General features: G+C 29.3%; 2 protein-coding genes across 2 annotated transcripts in view; both read left to right on the top strand.

Moving 5' to 3' along the window:
- The window catches only part of LOC107452068 (mucin-2), a 28,561-nt gene extending 25,796 nt beyond the window's left edge, over window positions 1–2,765 (top strand). Inside the window, exon 13 of the mRNA XM_043041525.2 lies at window positions 2,284–2,765. Within this exon, the coding sequence (XP_042897459.2) occupies window positions 2,284–2,765 (482 nt within the window). The remainder of the gene's footprint in view (window positions 1–2,283) is intronic.
- Window positions 2,766–5,188: 2,423 nt separating this feature from the next.
- The window catches only part of LOC107452069 (nephronectin), a 43,707-nt gene continuing 31,862 nt past the window's right edge, over window positions 5,189–17,033 (top strand). Inside the window, exons 1-5 of the mRNA XM_071180117.1 lie at window positions 5,189–5,308; window positions 5,414–5,477; window positions 8,481–8,588; window positions 10,911–11,114; window positions 16,302–16,349. Of these exons, the coding sequence (XP_071036218.1) occupies window positions 5,444–5,477; window positions 8,481–8,588; window positions 10,911–11,114; window positions 16,302–16,349 (394 nt within the window). The 5' untranslated portion in view covers window positions 5,189–5,308; window positions 5,414–5,443. The remainder of the gene's footprint in view (window positions 5,309–5,413; window positions 5,478–8,480; window positions 8,589–10,910; window positions 11,115–16,301; window positions 16,350–17,033) is intronic.

Consider the following 17,033-nt stretch of genomic DNA (forward strand, 5'->3'; position numbering starts at 1 on the left):
AAGTATACATATATTTTTCTCGAATGTTATTTCTAAAAATGAACAACTTTATTTTTTTTTTTCAAATACTATAGCATTGCTTATTTTTTTTAATCAGAAAAAAAGCTTTTTTTTTCAAATTGAATAATGTTGGACACAATTTGTCTTCCTACATATTTTTTCATTGCACTAATCAAATTCCTATTTCTCATTTTATAGAATATACTAGGTAAATACCCGTTTTTCTTATAGGGAGGAAAAAGAGCAAACTAACAATGAAACAGTATTAATAAAAATTACAAATTAATGCAAAAGACTAAGTATATACTGCTGAAAAACTTAATAATTCCATTTTCTTAAAATTTGTTATTATTTGTTCTTCTTACTGGTGATGTAACGTTATTAAATACAAAAAAAAAAATTCTTTTTTTTTCTAGACGTTCTCCACATTAAAAAGAAAATAAACTATATATAGAATCATTTTTCATAACGCTGTTGCTTAAAACCAACTCATAATAGTTAAAATTTACGACAGGCGAAAAATTTTCTACGATATTTATTCCTTTGGAGGGGAGTAGTATAGCCCTCAGTTCCCTTGTCTTCTGGATTGGGNTTCTATTATCAGAAAAACATATTTTTTAAATTGGATATTGTTCAGTCTTCCATTCAATTTTGCTGTGTGTCATGACAGAAGTGGTGAGTTCTTATCAAATTCAATACATATTTTTTCTTTGCACTAATCAAATTCCTATTTCTCATTTTATAGAATGTACTAACTTAATACCCGTTTTTCTTATAGTGGGGAGAAAGAGAAAACTATAAGAAACGGTAACGGTATTAATAAACATTACAAAATCATGTACAAGACTAAGCATATACTGATGCAATAAACAAAACTAAATAATTCCAACTTTTTTTAAAATTTAATATTACGTGTTCTTCCAATTATTTAAAATCATTTTTCATAACGCTGTTGCTTGAAGCCAACTCATAACAGTCAAAATTTACGACAGGCAAGCAATTTTCTACTTTATTTATTCCTTTCGGAGTGATGGTATAGCCATGAAAATTGTCTTCCACAAAGGCTAGTCCGCCGCCAAATGCTTGTTCCCACACTCACTTGTCTTCTGGATTGGGTTCAAAATTACGAGGAAACGGAGTAGTATAGAAAAATAATGAGTTGTTCTATCCATTAATTTTTCATTTTAGTAGATTTTAGCTTCTTTTTTGCTAATTTACCATTGATTATAAATTAACATTAACGTGTTTACACACATATGTATATATATGGAAAGGCAAGTCTGCAGTTAAAATATAATTCTTTTTAAGTTTAGTTTTAAGATCCTTTTAATTAAGCTATTATTTTAGAAGTTACATATATATACATAACATTCGTGTGGCATCACTAATCATAAAAAGATTTTAAGATAAATGTTGCGTCAGGTACATATTAGAGGCTTTTTTCTACGCTATACATTTACAAATCTTAGACAATCCTCTTCCATCTACTTCCATTCTTGCAAAAAGAAATTCCACTATTAACGATAGTTATTAATATTTTTAATATAAACTATATACCTATCTTAAAAGCTACCTATTAGGTATGTAAAAAGCTTTCTCTGGCAAGAGGGGTCAAAGATATCAGACTACAGTTACATAATTTTGTGACCAAAGCCATGATTTTGGACGTGTGGTCAGATTTACTTCTTTGAAGAGCTGGTTCCCATCGATCTGAATATATGCGGGCTTTAAACTGCTGCCATGGATAGAATCCCAGATCTACACATTGATACCACTGAGCCATGGTTGCTCTTAAATTATGTAACATGTTGCAATTCAAAAAGAACATACTACTCTATACTAAATTATAAATTGTCCATAAATAAAAATACCAAATTCAATCTATTTTTGGGGATAATTAGGCAATTTTCAAATGAACTAATACAGCTAAGTCTCTAAACCCATGCATTTTTTTATTATTATTTTTATTGAACATTAAAAAGCTTCACAACATGGAGGAAAAAAATAACACAAATTAAAAATAATATTTTATTTAGTACTTACGATTTTTTTATCGTCTCAGTTAGCCATCGTTGGTCTAATTTAATATAGTAAAATTATAACAGTTGCGATAACAAATAGAATGTATGCTTATAGATGATAGAGAGTAAAGTAGGTCATGAAATTCCGTATGATCTGGTAATTCTCTCATGGCAGGTGAAGGTGATTTCTTTTATAATGTAACAAAATTGTGTAACATCTATCTTATAAAAAATGAAACAATAATTTTTTTTATAAATTTAGGTGAAACCACAGTCGGTACAACTCCCATACCAACAACACCAGAACCTACTACAACCACCTGCACCCCACCAACCACTCCACAGCCAACCACGACCCCGCCCACCACTACACAGCCAACCACCACCCCACCCACCACTACACAACCAACCACCACACCACTTACCACTACACAGCCAACCACCATCCCTCCCACCACTATACAACCAACTACTACCCCACCCACCACTGCACAGCCAACCACTCCAACTCCAAAACCAACTGGGCCACCTGAAACAGATTGTGATGAGGATGATTTGGATTGCATCATTAAAGAAACTGGTGATATTTCTGTATGGTTTGAATGCCCAGAAGCAATTGGAGCCTATCGCCATCCAAGTAGCAATAAGCTCTTCATTTTCTGTAAGAATTGGAAGCCCCTTGTGAAGAAGTGTGGTCAAAAATCAGTGTATTCTGAACAAATGAGAACTTGCGTTAGGCCTTAAGATGAAGAAAAAGAAAGATTTTATTTTATTTTGTTTTAATTTAATTTTACTTAATTTTATTTTATTTTATTTTATTACGTTGAAGTAATACTTGGTTTTTTGGTTCATAGTTATGTAAAAAGAATCAAAAATGCTGCCCTTTATATAAATAAATCTTAATATAATAAGTGTTTATTACAAAAATATTTGCTGCAGAATTCAATATCTATGCTGTACTAATAAATGAAAGTTTGTGCGAGTATCTTTGTGTTTCACTCATAGCTCCCCTGAACGGTTCATACTAGGATCCTAAAATTTGGATAATGGGTGCAAGGGGAAATTTTGAGTTTCTTTCCAACTATGTAAAAGATGACATCAGAAATTTATTTAAAAACAAGTTATTTTGGGAGTTTATTGCACATTTTTTTAAATAATTTTTTTTCTTTGATTCCCTGACGAATGACCAACCCTTACCACTTACCACTCCAATTATTAATCCACTCCAACTCCAAAACCAACTGGACCACCCGAAGCAGATTGTGATAAGGATGATTTGGATTGCATCAGTAAAGAAACTAGCGAGATCTTTGCATGGTTTGAATGCCCAGAGGCAGTTGGTGCCCATCGCCATCCAAGTAGCAATAAGCTCTTCATTTTCTGTAAGAATTGGAAACCGTTTGTGAAGAAGTGTGGTCCGAAATTAGTGTATTCTGAACGAATAAGAACTTGCGTTACGCAGTATAATGCGAAAAAAAAAGCTTTTTTTTAAAATTTATTACGTAATAAGAGATTTTTTTCGTTCAATTTGAAGGATCATGATTCAAACTTTTTAGGACAAAATGAGCATAGGAAATTTAAAACTCCTTTCCTTTTTTTTTTAACACGATAATTCTAAAAGCATTCACATGTAAGTACCACATCCCCATAGAAAGCTTTGAAAATTTTTGGTATTAAAGCTGCAAAGAAGTTATTAACTTCCATCTCCTCATTTTGGTCTATCCGAATGTTCAATGGGTAAAAACGACACCATTTCTAAAAGCTTCAATCATAGTCTTTTAAATTATACCAATTGTTTTCAAAAACGTTTCCTGTTAAAAGAATGATTATTTTTATAAAGTTAATACAAACGTGTTCTAGTAATTTTTCACCCATCTGTACTTGTCTAAACTTTTAATAAATTAATGTGTAGTAATAACATTTTCAGTTTTAATTGTATTTTGCTGAAAATCATTTTTACCCTTTCTTTCATCCTCCTTTTAATTTCTAATTTGTTTATTTTAAGCATACGATGCATTTCTCAGAACTTTGAAAAATTTCACTTCAATAGTTTTATTCTTTCTTTTAATACTTGAAAAACTCAGTAGAAAAACGGTTTATGCTCGTAAGAGTTGATTCGAAGAAAAAAGGTATAATAACTCAAAGCTAATAACAATTTTTCGCATAATTGATTTGTCAACACTCAGTAATCCTCAAGACAAGAGAGGTGCTCATCCAATTGTCATTTTTGTGAAAAATGAACATAAACTGTTCTTTCCCCTTGGTTTTCATTTACTTTATTAATTTATCTACTTTAAATCATAAAAGAAATTTTGGTGGTTTTTGATAGAAATTATGAAACTATAATTACAACTTATGTAAATCATTTGTGGCAAAAAATATAAAGAACAATTATGAAAAAACCACAGCCTATTTCTCCAAATGATTTCTAAAATAAAAGGCCAAATTTTTAAACAAAACACATACATAAAGACATACTTGGAAACATTTGTAATAAAATACTAATAGTTGTAGCAAACTACAAAAATAAATAAAATTTAATAAATAGAAAGATATGAAAGATATAGAAAGATATAAAATATTTATATCTTTCTAATATTCTAAAATTATACAAAATAACTTTATATTTTCTGGTTTTCTGATGTTACCTAATGTACTACTGGAGTGCATTCGTAATAAAATAATATTAGTTGTAGCAAACTACAAAAATAACGTAGCTTTTCCGACAACTAAGATTCTATTTTCTAGATAGAGGCTACCTCTCATATGTTAATAGTTAATTAATAATTCAAAAATTATAATATTCAAGGACTCTCAATTATTAACTCGTATTTTTTAAAGTATTTTAAACCTTTAAAATGGGACTTAGTTTTTTAATAATTTGTTAAAAATGTGATTAGTAATAATTTTATGAAAAGCAAAATTGGAAGAAAAAAAATCTTACATTTCCGCATAAGATAACTGTGTCAATCTTTTTTTTAAAAAAAATAATTTGAAGTGCAGATTTTGATTGCGTCAATTGAATTCAAAGATAGTAAATAAATCACGTTGCAAGAAATAATGTCGAGATACATAAAATATATATCTCATTAGGGATCAATAGAAATTTCTTTTCATCTAAGAATAGATTTGTTTTTATTCCTCTTCCTCATATCTCATTCTCAATTACAGTTTTCTTGTGTTTTCAAGTTGATGGCTTTCTTAATCAAACAGTTTGTTTCAATAAATGTATTTCACAAGAATAAAGATAAAAATTTAAAATCTGTTTTTCAAATATGTGGAAGCGTGTAAGTATTGTTTCTTATCTTTATCATGAAATTAGACTTCTTTTTTTTTAATTTATTTTCAAGTATTGATATTCATCGTGATTGAAAATAATTTGTTCATTTTAGAATAACAACTTTTGAAAGATCGAGTCGAATATGCACGAATACATGAAATCGAAACTAATTCGCGGTAAGCATACTTATGTTTAGATGTATTTTACTTAATTTTCACTTAAAAAATTAGGTTTTTGATAAAAAAATTCAATACACTACACGAAAGATTTGATCACATAATAAAATACAGACATCTGCAAATAATGTACTGGAAAACTGGAGAGAAAAAAACTTTAAAAACCTAATTCGATTTTTTTTAAAAATACTTTATGTATAATATTAAATATTTAAGTATTTATTTCTTAATAGTACGAACACTATGTAGCAGAACTTTTTTTAGTTTTAGAATTTGAAATGTATTAAAAAGCTGAAAACATTTTGTTCAAGCAGTGTAAATATTTTCTAAATAGAACTATCAAATTAAACTATTCATATTACTAATAATTGCTGTCTTTTATTTAAAATATCATTGGCTAAAAGTAAATCATTAAGCTTTGATTTTATTGAAATCGGATGTATGATTTTTTAATGAATTTGTTTTCTAAGAACAAACATTTAAAAAAAAATTTATATTCATTATTTTAAGCATCATTTTCAAAATTTGGAAAATTGTTTACATTTTGTCAATGATATATTAGATACGAGAATAATATTTTGGGTCCCAGAACCCAATTTAAATAAACATCTTTAAGAACGAACATTTAAAGAACATTTTAAGGAAATATTTGAAGGAACAGAAGAAAGAATGAACATGTTAAATATTTTTTTTCTATTTATTATTTTACGCTTCATTTTCAAATTTTGTATGCTCGTTTAACTTTTACAAATGATAGATCAGATGCGAGACTTAGATTTTGAAATTCTGAACCCAACTTAAATAATCAATTTTTGACATAGTGTCACATTATCCTTAATTCCTTGAATAGAAATCTGAAGATCAGTGCCTTTCACGAGCCATGGAATTAAAAAAAATTATAAAATATGCATCAATAGAAAACAATTGCATAAAGACCAAACAAAATTACAATATTAAATAAATCATTCACAGAAATTGATTCTTTTTACTGTTATCTCCAAAATTCTAAAAGAGCAAGATTCTGAAAGAATATCATACCTGCGTCAACCTTAAAATCTCAGTTAAGCACTTTGCATTTCAACAAATAATTGCAAAGTTGGTATTGCAACGGAATTAGTGACAAAAGGTGATTTTCAGATATTAGGTATTTTTAAAAATAAAATCGTTTCAAAAATTACATCAAAATTGATCATTGTTGGTGATTAGCATTCACTCTTCCGCATGCTTCAATTGTTATCATCAAGTATTAAGACATCATGGCTCAAATATGGTACATAGGACTTTATTTGCATTTGACAAGTAGTTAATAAAGCTTTACTAATTACATTTAAAATATTGGTAACCGTCTGGATGACATAAAAAGAATTCACAACGCTTCGAAAATCCAAAAATCTTCAAAAGTATCACTAGATTGTTTTTTAAAATGATTATTCCAACATATTCAATCATTGAAAGCAATATTTAAAAGATGGTAGTATCATTTACTAAGTAATTTTAAAAATGATTATCTTAGGTAACAGACATTGCAGTATAAGACCGGACACTTCTCTAGGACTACACAAAACAATAAATATGTGACTGGAAAAATTTAAAAAATAAATTCATAGACATCTTTGAAATTTTTTTTTTCTTGTTAAAAATACATAAGAATTTTGAAGTTATCTAAGAAGACCATTTTATAAGTCAACCATGAATGTCAGAAATTCGGTAAAACACGAAGAAATTTGGATCATCTTTGCAGTTGGATCGATTGTAAAGAAAGAATGACACCATCGACGGTTGATGAGAAGCATTAAGAGTGGCGGACATATATCCCTTCCTCAAACTGTCAGTTATTTCAATGCTGAGGACATCAGCAAGTGTCTGTGGCTGAACTATTCAAGGAAACATTATTAATATGGGACTCATCTATTGGACTGACTGTTGTTGGCTAGCTAAAAACACGTTGTCTGGACTGGCGAGTCTCGCTTCAAACTGTATCGAATGGATGTACGTGCATAAATATGAAGTTATCGTTATGAATTCCTGTATCTTTCATGTCAAAAAGCAAATGCTCAGGTTAGTGGAACCTCTTCGTGATAAGGTGAAAATGCAATTACCAGAATATGAAATCCCTGATATGTCTCTGACTGGTAGTTAAGTATTCTATTCAATAATCTCTGCCCATTCATGCTCATTTCGATGTCCGAAGGAGTTTCACGAGACCAGATGAACAATGAGACACCTCTACACGTTGAGAGTAGCTACACAGGAGCATTGTCTTCTGACTTTAGACTGAACACCTGAATCTGCAGGCGTGGAAGATCATTTAGCGTGCTCTTGCAAAGTGCAATTCCGAAGAGATAACCAGCACGATATATTGATTTTGTAAGCCTGCGGGATTCACAGTCAGTATGAATTTGTTCCAAATGCCTTCCAGCTACAATCTGTGATTCCATATCCCGTCAGGATTTGGCGTGGACTCATTGTCAGGTTACACAGTATCAGGATGGTGCAGCAATTTTTTCCGGTATATTTATTTGCGACCCCTCATGCACATACTTTAATTTAATTTACTTTTGACACTAATTTTAAAAATATATATCGGCGTTGGTATTAACGAACAGTTCTGTAAGACAATTTGTTCAACCAAACATCCAAATAAAGTGGTTTCCTCGATATGTAAAAAAGTGTTTTGCTACTTCCTTATGTTTCCATATATTAAAAAAATTTATTCCTTTAAATTTACATAAATATCATATAGCATGTTATTGCCCTTAAAAAAAATTATAAAGTAAAAATCAGTTTAAAATACTCAACTTTTAATTTATGAATATATCTTCAACTTTTCAAGATAAAATGTTACTTTCTACAAGCTAATATTTCTAAATTAATGATTAATATATTCTACTTACCGAAAAATTTTATTGAAAAACTAAAACTTACAATTTTTAATAATGGTGCTTAGTGAACATGTTCAATAATACATTCTGCAAAATGTATATAAATATTTACTTGTTCCAGGCACAGTGTTGTGCTTAGCTATGGGTATCTTTTTATTGGATTCACATGTGGATGCTTCAGCTGTAAAATCTAGAAGCAGTTCTAAAGAAAGTTCCAAAGAAAGTAATAGTAAGTTTAGTTTTATAAATAAATTTTATATTATTTCTTATCTTGTATAATTACCATGCATTATTACTTTGTTCGTGATTTTTCTTTGTGACTTGCAGCATATTTTTTTATATCTTATAATTTAAATTCCGATCTGTATTAGGGTATTAAAGGTTCTAAAGATTCTAAGGTATTAAAAAGCTTTTTATAAAACCAAACAACACGGAAAAAAACTCTATATCAAAGTTTATAACATCCTCTGAAGGTGAAAAATTCCAATATAAAATTTGATAAATTTCTCGCAAAGGCAACTCTTATAATGCATAAAACTTTCAAAAGAGTAAATTTCAATAATTGTGTCCAATTGTGTCTTAATAGTCAATTGTGTCTTAAATAGGAAAAATTTCCATGAAATTCAAGCATAAAGTTTTATAATAAGCACAAAATTACCCATATAAGGAAGAAAGAACTTATACATAAAATTTTATAACATTATTCGATGAAGATTTAAAATCTCAATACAAAATTTTATAACATTCTATAAAAGTAAAATGTCTCTACAAAGTATTTTATAAGATCATTGCACTATCACTGGATGAAAGAGAAAAAAAACATAAAAAAAAATTTACAATAACCTACGACGATTAAAAAATCCTTGAATATTTTTGTTTTTAAATCTTACGAAGGCGAAAAATCTCGAAACAAAATTTTAAAACATTCTGGAAAGGTAATAAAAACTCTATAAAGTTGTATAATAGTCTGAAGGCAATAAGTCGCTATATAAAATGGAGGTGAAAAATCCCATGGAGGTGAAAAATCCTAAAATTAAATTTTGTGACACGGTAAAGATGATAGCTTCCTACATAAAGCTTTAAATCAACTCGTGGGGGTAAAATTCCCTACAAAAAATTTCATCTTATAAAATCACGTGAAGAAGAAAATGTTCTTGGCAAAATTCTTCATAAAAATTCAATAATATCCAATGAAAATTGAATACTTCCAAAACTGTATTTTCTAAGGAATTAAAAAAAATTATGTTTATATTAGCGAAATTTTTTTTAATACGGCTGACTTGCGTTGAAAACTATAGGTGGTGTTAGTCATAAATAGGAATAATTTAGACTTTCTTCATACTTATTTTTTCTATTAAAAACACTATTTTTCAATTATTTTGAATTTATGCTAAAGGAAAGTTTATTTTTTATATACAAATAAGATACGGAATCGTTTTGCTTGTACAGAATTACCGAGGCAGCAGAGATTTTAACCCTAATACAATAATAATTAAATGGAGCAAGTCATATTGTTAACAGAAAAAGGATAATTAAAGTGCAGGATGATGGGAAATTTATGCGAAAAATTAATAGTAAGAAATAACCCGCATGTCTTATTACGAATTTTAATCACACGCGTCACCTGTACGTAACTTTATACAACTCTTTATCCATACGGGGAGACCACCTTTAGTTGCATCACGTGCTATTTCGATAAGGGGTGTCCCAAACAATTATCGGTGATTTAAGAAAACAATTAATGAAAACCATAAAGCCATACGATTTACTCATTTATTTCTGGTAAACTAGAATTTTATTCCTTTTTTATAGGTAACTCTTAAGACTAATTACAAAATTCATTACCAGGTGACACTGCTAGCTGGGAGAAAACTAAAAGAATGCATTCTTCTAGCTACACTTCAGACTATACTATTCCAACTGAAATACTTGCACGGATGCCTGCTTAGTTTGAATTTTGGCCAAAAATCGTTGTTGCTAAAATTATAGGTTTTCTAAAATATTTATTTTTTTCAAAAGGCAGCGCCATCCATCCTCGATTTGTTTAACTAGTTTTGAGCTTTTGTGAAAATATATCTTGCATTCAGATCAGAAAAAATCATATCTTACATATTTATCTACTTCCATTTTGTTTTCCATTTTGTTTTCCTTTTTATTTATTAGTAAATAAATGGTCTTTTTAGATACACCCGAGGCACAGACTTGATTAAACCACTATATTATATCAATCCCGGCGTTATTGTACAGAATTTTCCAACTTAATATCGAAATTAGAACATGACAACATGAAATTAGAACAATAAAAACTTCAGCTGTATTAGCAATGGTATTGTCGTTGATGCAATAATAATAAATGAAAACAAAACATGAATTTTTTATGCACACAAGAACAATTTAATTAGTTTAAAACTGTTAATATAGTTTCTGAAAACATTTAAAATCAAATTTTTAAACGAAACTTGATCAATAAATAGTTTTTTGTATAAATGTCATGCACAACTTTTATAAAATATTCTTTTAAGGTAAATAGTGTGTTTTCTGTATGCTACAGATGATTCATTCAAGTGTCCATGCTTCGTGGGAATTTTACCTCATCCAAATGACTGTTCCAAGTACTACATATGCGCTTTCTTTATTCCACGTTTGCAAACATGTGGAAAGAATTTTCTTTTTGACGGAGTCCATGATTGCAAACTTGACGGAAAGTGCAAACCGGAGGAGGAAGTGAACTGTGGATCAAGGAAAAGACCGACAAGTAATGGAAGAGTTTGTTTTTTTTTTCCTGTAATCATACAAATGTTTACAATAGTTACTCTAATTTCATGTCGCTAGACTTTGAGGAGCCGTGAGGTAAATCATATTACGGGATCTTTTTAGTTCTCATCCTGCTAAGGTGTCCCTACGAAAGAACTAAGGACTAAATATTTTATAATATTTAGCAATGAAGCGAGTATGAATATGAAGTGCAATGAATATTTAGCAATGAAGCGAGTATGAAGTATACATATATTTTTCTCGAATGTTATTTCTAAAAATGAACAACGTTACTTTTTTTTTCAAATACTATAGCATTGCTTATTTTTTTTAATCAGAAAAAAGCTTTTTTTTTTCAAATTGAATAATGTTGGACACAGTTTGTCTTCCTACATATTTTTTCATTGCACTAATCAAATTCCTATTTCTCATTTTATAGAATATATTAGGTAAATACCCGTTTTTCTTATAGGGAGGAAAAAGAGCAAACTAACAATGAAACAGTATTAATAAAAATTACAAAATAATGCAAAAGACTAAGTATATACTGCTGAAAAACTTAATAATTTCATTTTCTTAAAATTTGTTATTATTTGTTCTCCTTACTGGTGATAGAACGTTATTAAATACAAAAAATAAAAAAAATTTTAAAAAAAACTTTCTTTTTTTTTCTAGACGTTCTCCACGTTAAAATGAAAATAAACTATATATAGAATCAATTTTCATAACGCTGTTGCTTAAAACCAACTCATAATAGTCGAAATTTACGACAGGCGAACAATTTTCTACGATATTTATTCCTTTGGAGGGGAGTGGTATAACCCTCAGTTCCCTTGTCTTCTGGATTGGGTTCAAAATTACAAGGATACGAAGTAGTATAGAAAAATAATGTGCAGTTCCCTAGAACTTATACGTATCGTTTATCCATTAATTTTGAATTTTGGAGCATAGCTTAGTTTTCAATTACTGTTTTGTTATTTCAATTTACCGTTGGTTTCAATTTATTTCGTTTTGTGGAAAGGCTTTTCAAAAGCGTAACTATAAATAAATTAAATATGTGGTCTTAGACAACTTTAGAAATATTAATATATGTACATATANGTTATGAGCGGTGATTACAGTAACTTTCATAGCACATCGTTTTAAATTAAGAAATAAATTGTAAAATATTAATAACATTTGTGCTTTAAAAAAAGTTTATGCTTTAATATTTTGTTAAAATTTTAATACATGACAAAAATTTTTAACCTTGTAACTGTAAATGAATGGAGAATTTAGTGCAAACAATAACAAGAATCTTACACCGGAAAGGAATATTGAAAATTTCTAGTGAATACCTTCACTTTTGTCTCTGTTTACGAGAGGTGATATATTCTTAGAAGACCAGATTTTCAGTCCTTTTTATCTATAACTCCTAAGATTAGTTACAAAATTTATTACCTGGTGGCGCTGCTGACTGGGTGAAAACTAAAAGAATGCATTCTGCTACAATCCAGACAATTCGAGCTGAAATGGTTGCACAGATGCCTACTAGTTTGTACTTCTGCCAAACCACGTTCTCGCTACAAATGATGTTTCTTTTTACAACTATTATTTAATTTTTTTATAGGGCAGCGCCATCCGTCATCGAATTGTGGAACTAATTTTGAGTTTCAGTGAAAATATAAATCTCACATTTAGATCAGAAAAAAAAAACAAATCTTGCATATCTGTCTGTTTCTTTATTGATTTTCAAATCAAAAGTCATTTTTGATACAGGACTCATTCAGGCTTGAATAAACCACTATTTGCTATCACAACTCTCGAATACGCCACCTGGTGAGAAGATCGGTTCCATGTCTTAAACGTACTCCGTTCCCCCTCCTCCATTTCGCAGTTGTACAGGAATATATTACGATATTTTCCATTTTCTTAATATTTTTCGTATTTAACTGTCACAAATATTTTTTTTATTTTTTTTCTTTCAGAACTATGTTCAATGTAGTTTTCAGTACCATAAAGTTTCCTAACTTAAGATTTTAATCTATTTGAAAATCGAGAGACAAACTGAAGTACTCCCTTCTCCTATGACTCTCCATACGCTAATGATGAAAGCATGTGAATTGTTGCCATGAGTAGAGAGTTCTGCTCTACGCCACGTGTAGCCCACTTCGATCACCAATATTCTATCAAACTCGTCAAAAAAATATATTATTGTACGGAATTTTCCTACTTAATATCGAAACTAAAATATGACGTTCTCTTAAAATTTCAGCTGTATTAACTATATTACTGTCGTTGTTGCCATAAAAATAAGTAAATGCCAAACATTACATTTTCATGCACTTGAGCACACTGAAATTAATTTAAAACTGTTAATACAGTTTCTGGAAAAATTTCGAAAATCACATTTGTACACAAAACCTGAGCAACAAATAGTTTTCTATATAAATGTTCGGCACAGCTCATATAAAAATATACTCTTAAGATAATTAGTGTATTTTTTGTATGTTACAGATGCTCCATTCGAGTGTCCAAGCTTCGGGGGATATTTTCCTGATCCAAATGACTGTTCCAAATACTACCAATGCACTTTCTTTTTTCCAAAATTGAGAACATGTGGAAATAATTTTCTTTTTGACGGAGTCAAAAAACAGTGTAAACCAGACGGGGAAGTGAATTGTGGATCAAGGAAAAGACCGACAAGTAATGAAAGATTTTTTTTCTTTCTGTGAGCATACAAATGTTTACAATATTTTCGTTAATTCCAGCTCGCTAAACTTTGAGGAACCCTAGGTGAGTCATTTTACGGGATGTTTTAAGTATTCATCCTGCTAAGGTGCCACTACGAAATAACTAAGGACTAAATATTTTGTAATATTTAGCGATCAAGCGAGTATGCTTTTATTATTCAATGAAGTATACATATATTTTTCTCGAATGTTATTTCTAAAAATGAACAACTTTACTTTTTTTTTTCAAATACTATGCCATCGCTTAATTTTTTTTAATCAGAAAAAACATACTTTTTTAAATTGAATAATGTTGGACACAGTTTGTCTTCAGCTATATGTTTTTCTACATATTTTTTCATTGCACTTAACAAATTCCTATTTCTCCTTTTATAGAATATACTAGGTAAATACCCGTTTTTCTTATAGGGGGGAAAAAGAGAAAACTAACAATGAAACGGTATTAATAAAAATTACAAAATAATGCAAAAGACTACGAATATACTGCTGAAGAACTTAATAATTCCATTTTCTTAAAATTTATTATTATTTGTTCTCCTTACAGGGGATTTAACGTTATTAAATAAATAAAAAAATAATAAAAAATAAAAAATAAATTAAAAAAAAAACTTTATTTTTTTTTTCTAGACGTTTTCCACATTAAAATGAAAATAAACTATATTTAGAATCATTTTTTATAACTCTGTTGCTCAAAACCAACTCATAATAGTCACAATTTACGACAGGCAAACGATTTTCTACGATATTTATTCCTTTCGAGGGGAGTGGTATAGCCCTCAATTCCATTGTCTTCTGGATTGGGTTCAAAATTACAATGATACGAAGTAGTATAGCTAAATAATGTGTTATTCCTTGTGTGTGAAAAATAATGTGCAGTTCCCTTGAACTTATAAGTATCGTTTATCATTAATTCTGAATTTTGGAACATTGGCTTAGTTTTCAATTACTGTTTTGTTATTTCAATTTGCCGTTGGTTTTAATTTATTTCGTTTTGTGGAAACGCTTTTCAAAAGCGAGACTATAAATAAATTAAATATGTGGTCTTAGACAACTTTAGAATTATTAATATATGTACATATATACATGTATATAAAAATAAAGACAAGAGGGATAAAAGAAAAAAGAGAAAAAGGAAGAAAATTAATAAGTTTTATTTATTGCGCCTAAACTGCAAGCATATAGATCTCATAAAATAAGTTTAAAATATAAAGAAAAGGTTGAAAATAATAAAGATTAATTAAATGAGAAGAAGAAAAATTATTAAAGTACAATATTTTTAAAAAATATTTAAGGAATAATAAATACTAAATTAGAAAACAAAAAATGTAAAGATATAATCTCTTCATCAGTTCACACGATCATATCCACGGAAAGGAGTGCTTTCTGATATTGTATTAATATAACCAAAACAAAAGGAAGACAAAAAGCATGAATATTGAATGTTACAAAGCCATATTTAAGAAAAGAATAAAAACAAAAAACCTTAACTAAATAAAACGACTCATCAAGGTGGGAAACAAGCCTTAAGCTTGATTGATTACCCTGTTCAAACTGAGAAAAGTTGAAAATTGATTATTCGAAACTACATCTAAGCTTCATTAGCCGAGAAAATCCGTTTCGTTGTCTTTAACCTCACCTTCTTCAGTATTGATTCGTTAGATTTCAATCGAATTTCTATTTTTTCGTCACTAAAATACGGATTTTTCATGCATCTTTGACAAGGAGTTTAAAAAGAGACATTTATGGTGTTCAATAAGGAACGCTCACTGATTTTTATTCCTTTTCAAATACGAAGTCAGTTAAATATCTTCAGCAAAGGTCGCAAGTTAGTGTTGAACCATAAAAACGAAAATCGAAACTTCTTGAATTATTAACGATGAATGATAGATTAAAAGCGTAAAAACTTGTTTGTTATCCTGAGGAAACAGCGAAGTAGTTAAAAATGCTTATTTGAAACACTTTTAAGCTTCCTCAAATCAATTGGTTTTCATTTTTTTTTCTAATCCTGCTTTGTTTCAAAGAATTTTGATAAAGTGTTTGTGTTTTCTCCTTGTTTAAATATTTATTTATGATCTCTCTGAACTGTGCAAGTTTTTTCACTTTATTTTTAAAAAGTTTTCTAAAATATATGTTATGGGCTGTGATTAGTGATTACAGATTAATTTTTATACTAGTTTATTTTTCATTTAAGATTAAATTTTCAAAATTCCATTTAGTTTTATATATGTAAATTCCTTGTGCACAATTTTTATTTAATTTGCTCGTTTGAAATAAATTTTCTATAAGTAAAACAAAATTTAACTAAAAACATCTATTTTGAAACAAATTTTGCCAACTGTGCTTTAGTAAAAAAAATACTTTATGCATAATTTTTTTAATATTATTATTCCATCTCTAGAATTGTGTCAAAGTCATCTTTCTACCTCATTCGTAAAACAAAAAAATTATTTTTTCAGATGACAAAATGACGACGGATGGGATAGTTGAAACCACAACTCCTAAAGGTAAATGTTTTTGTTTAATTTTTTCATAGCACATCGCTTTAAATTAAGAAATAAATTGTAAAATATTAATAACATTTGTGCTTTAAGAAAAGTTTATGCTTTAACATTTTGTTAAAGTTTTAATACATGATAAAAATGTTTAACCTTGTAACTGTAATGGAGACTTTAGTGCAAACAATAACAAGAATTTAAAACCGGAAAGGAGTATTGAAAATTTCCAGTGAATACCTTACTTTTGTCTCTGTTTACGAGGGGCGTCATATTCTTAGAAGACCAGATTTTCATTCCTTTTTATCTATAACTCCTAAGATTAGTTACAAAATTTATTACCTGATGGCGCTGCTGACTGGGTAAAAACTAAAAGAATGCATTCTGCTATAATCCAGACAATTCGAGCTGAAATGGTTGCACAGATGCCTACTAGTTTGTACTTCTGCCAAACCACGTTCTCCCTACAAATGATGTTTCTTCATACAACTATTATTTAATTTTTTTATAGGGCAGCGCCAGTCCCGCAGTGGACTGATCGTTAAGACACGGTTCCCAGCAGATCACCGAAGTCAAGCATCACTGGCTACGGTCAGTGTGCGGGTGGGTGACCACTTGGATCAGTCTGCGTAGGGACCGAGGGTGTGCGGTATTGGTCCTCGTTAAACTGTGCTACCGTAAAGTGCTCGACTTCGC

Source organism: Parasteatoda tepidariorum, chromosome 4 (assembly GCF_043381705.1).
Source record: "Parasteatoda tepidariorum isolate YZ-2023 chromosome 4, CAS_Ptep_4.0, whole genome shotgun sequence".
NCBI classification, from domain to species: domain Eukaryota; kingdom Metazoa; phylum Arthropoda; class Arachnida; order Araneae; family Theridiidae; genus Parasteatoda; species Parasteatoda tepidariorum.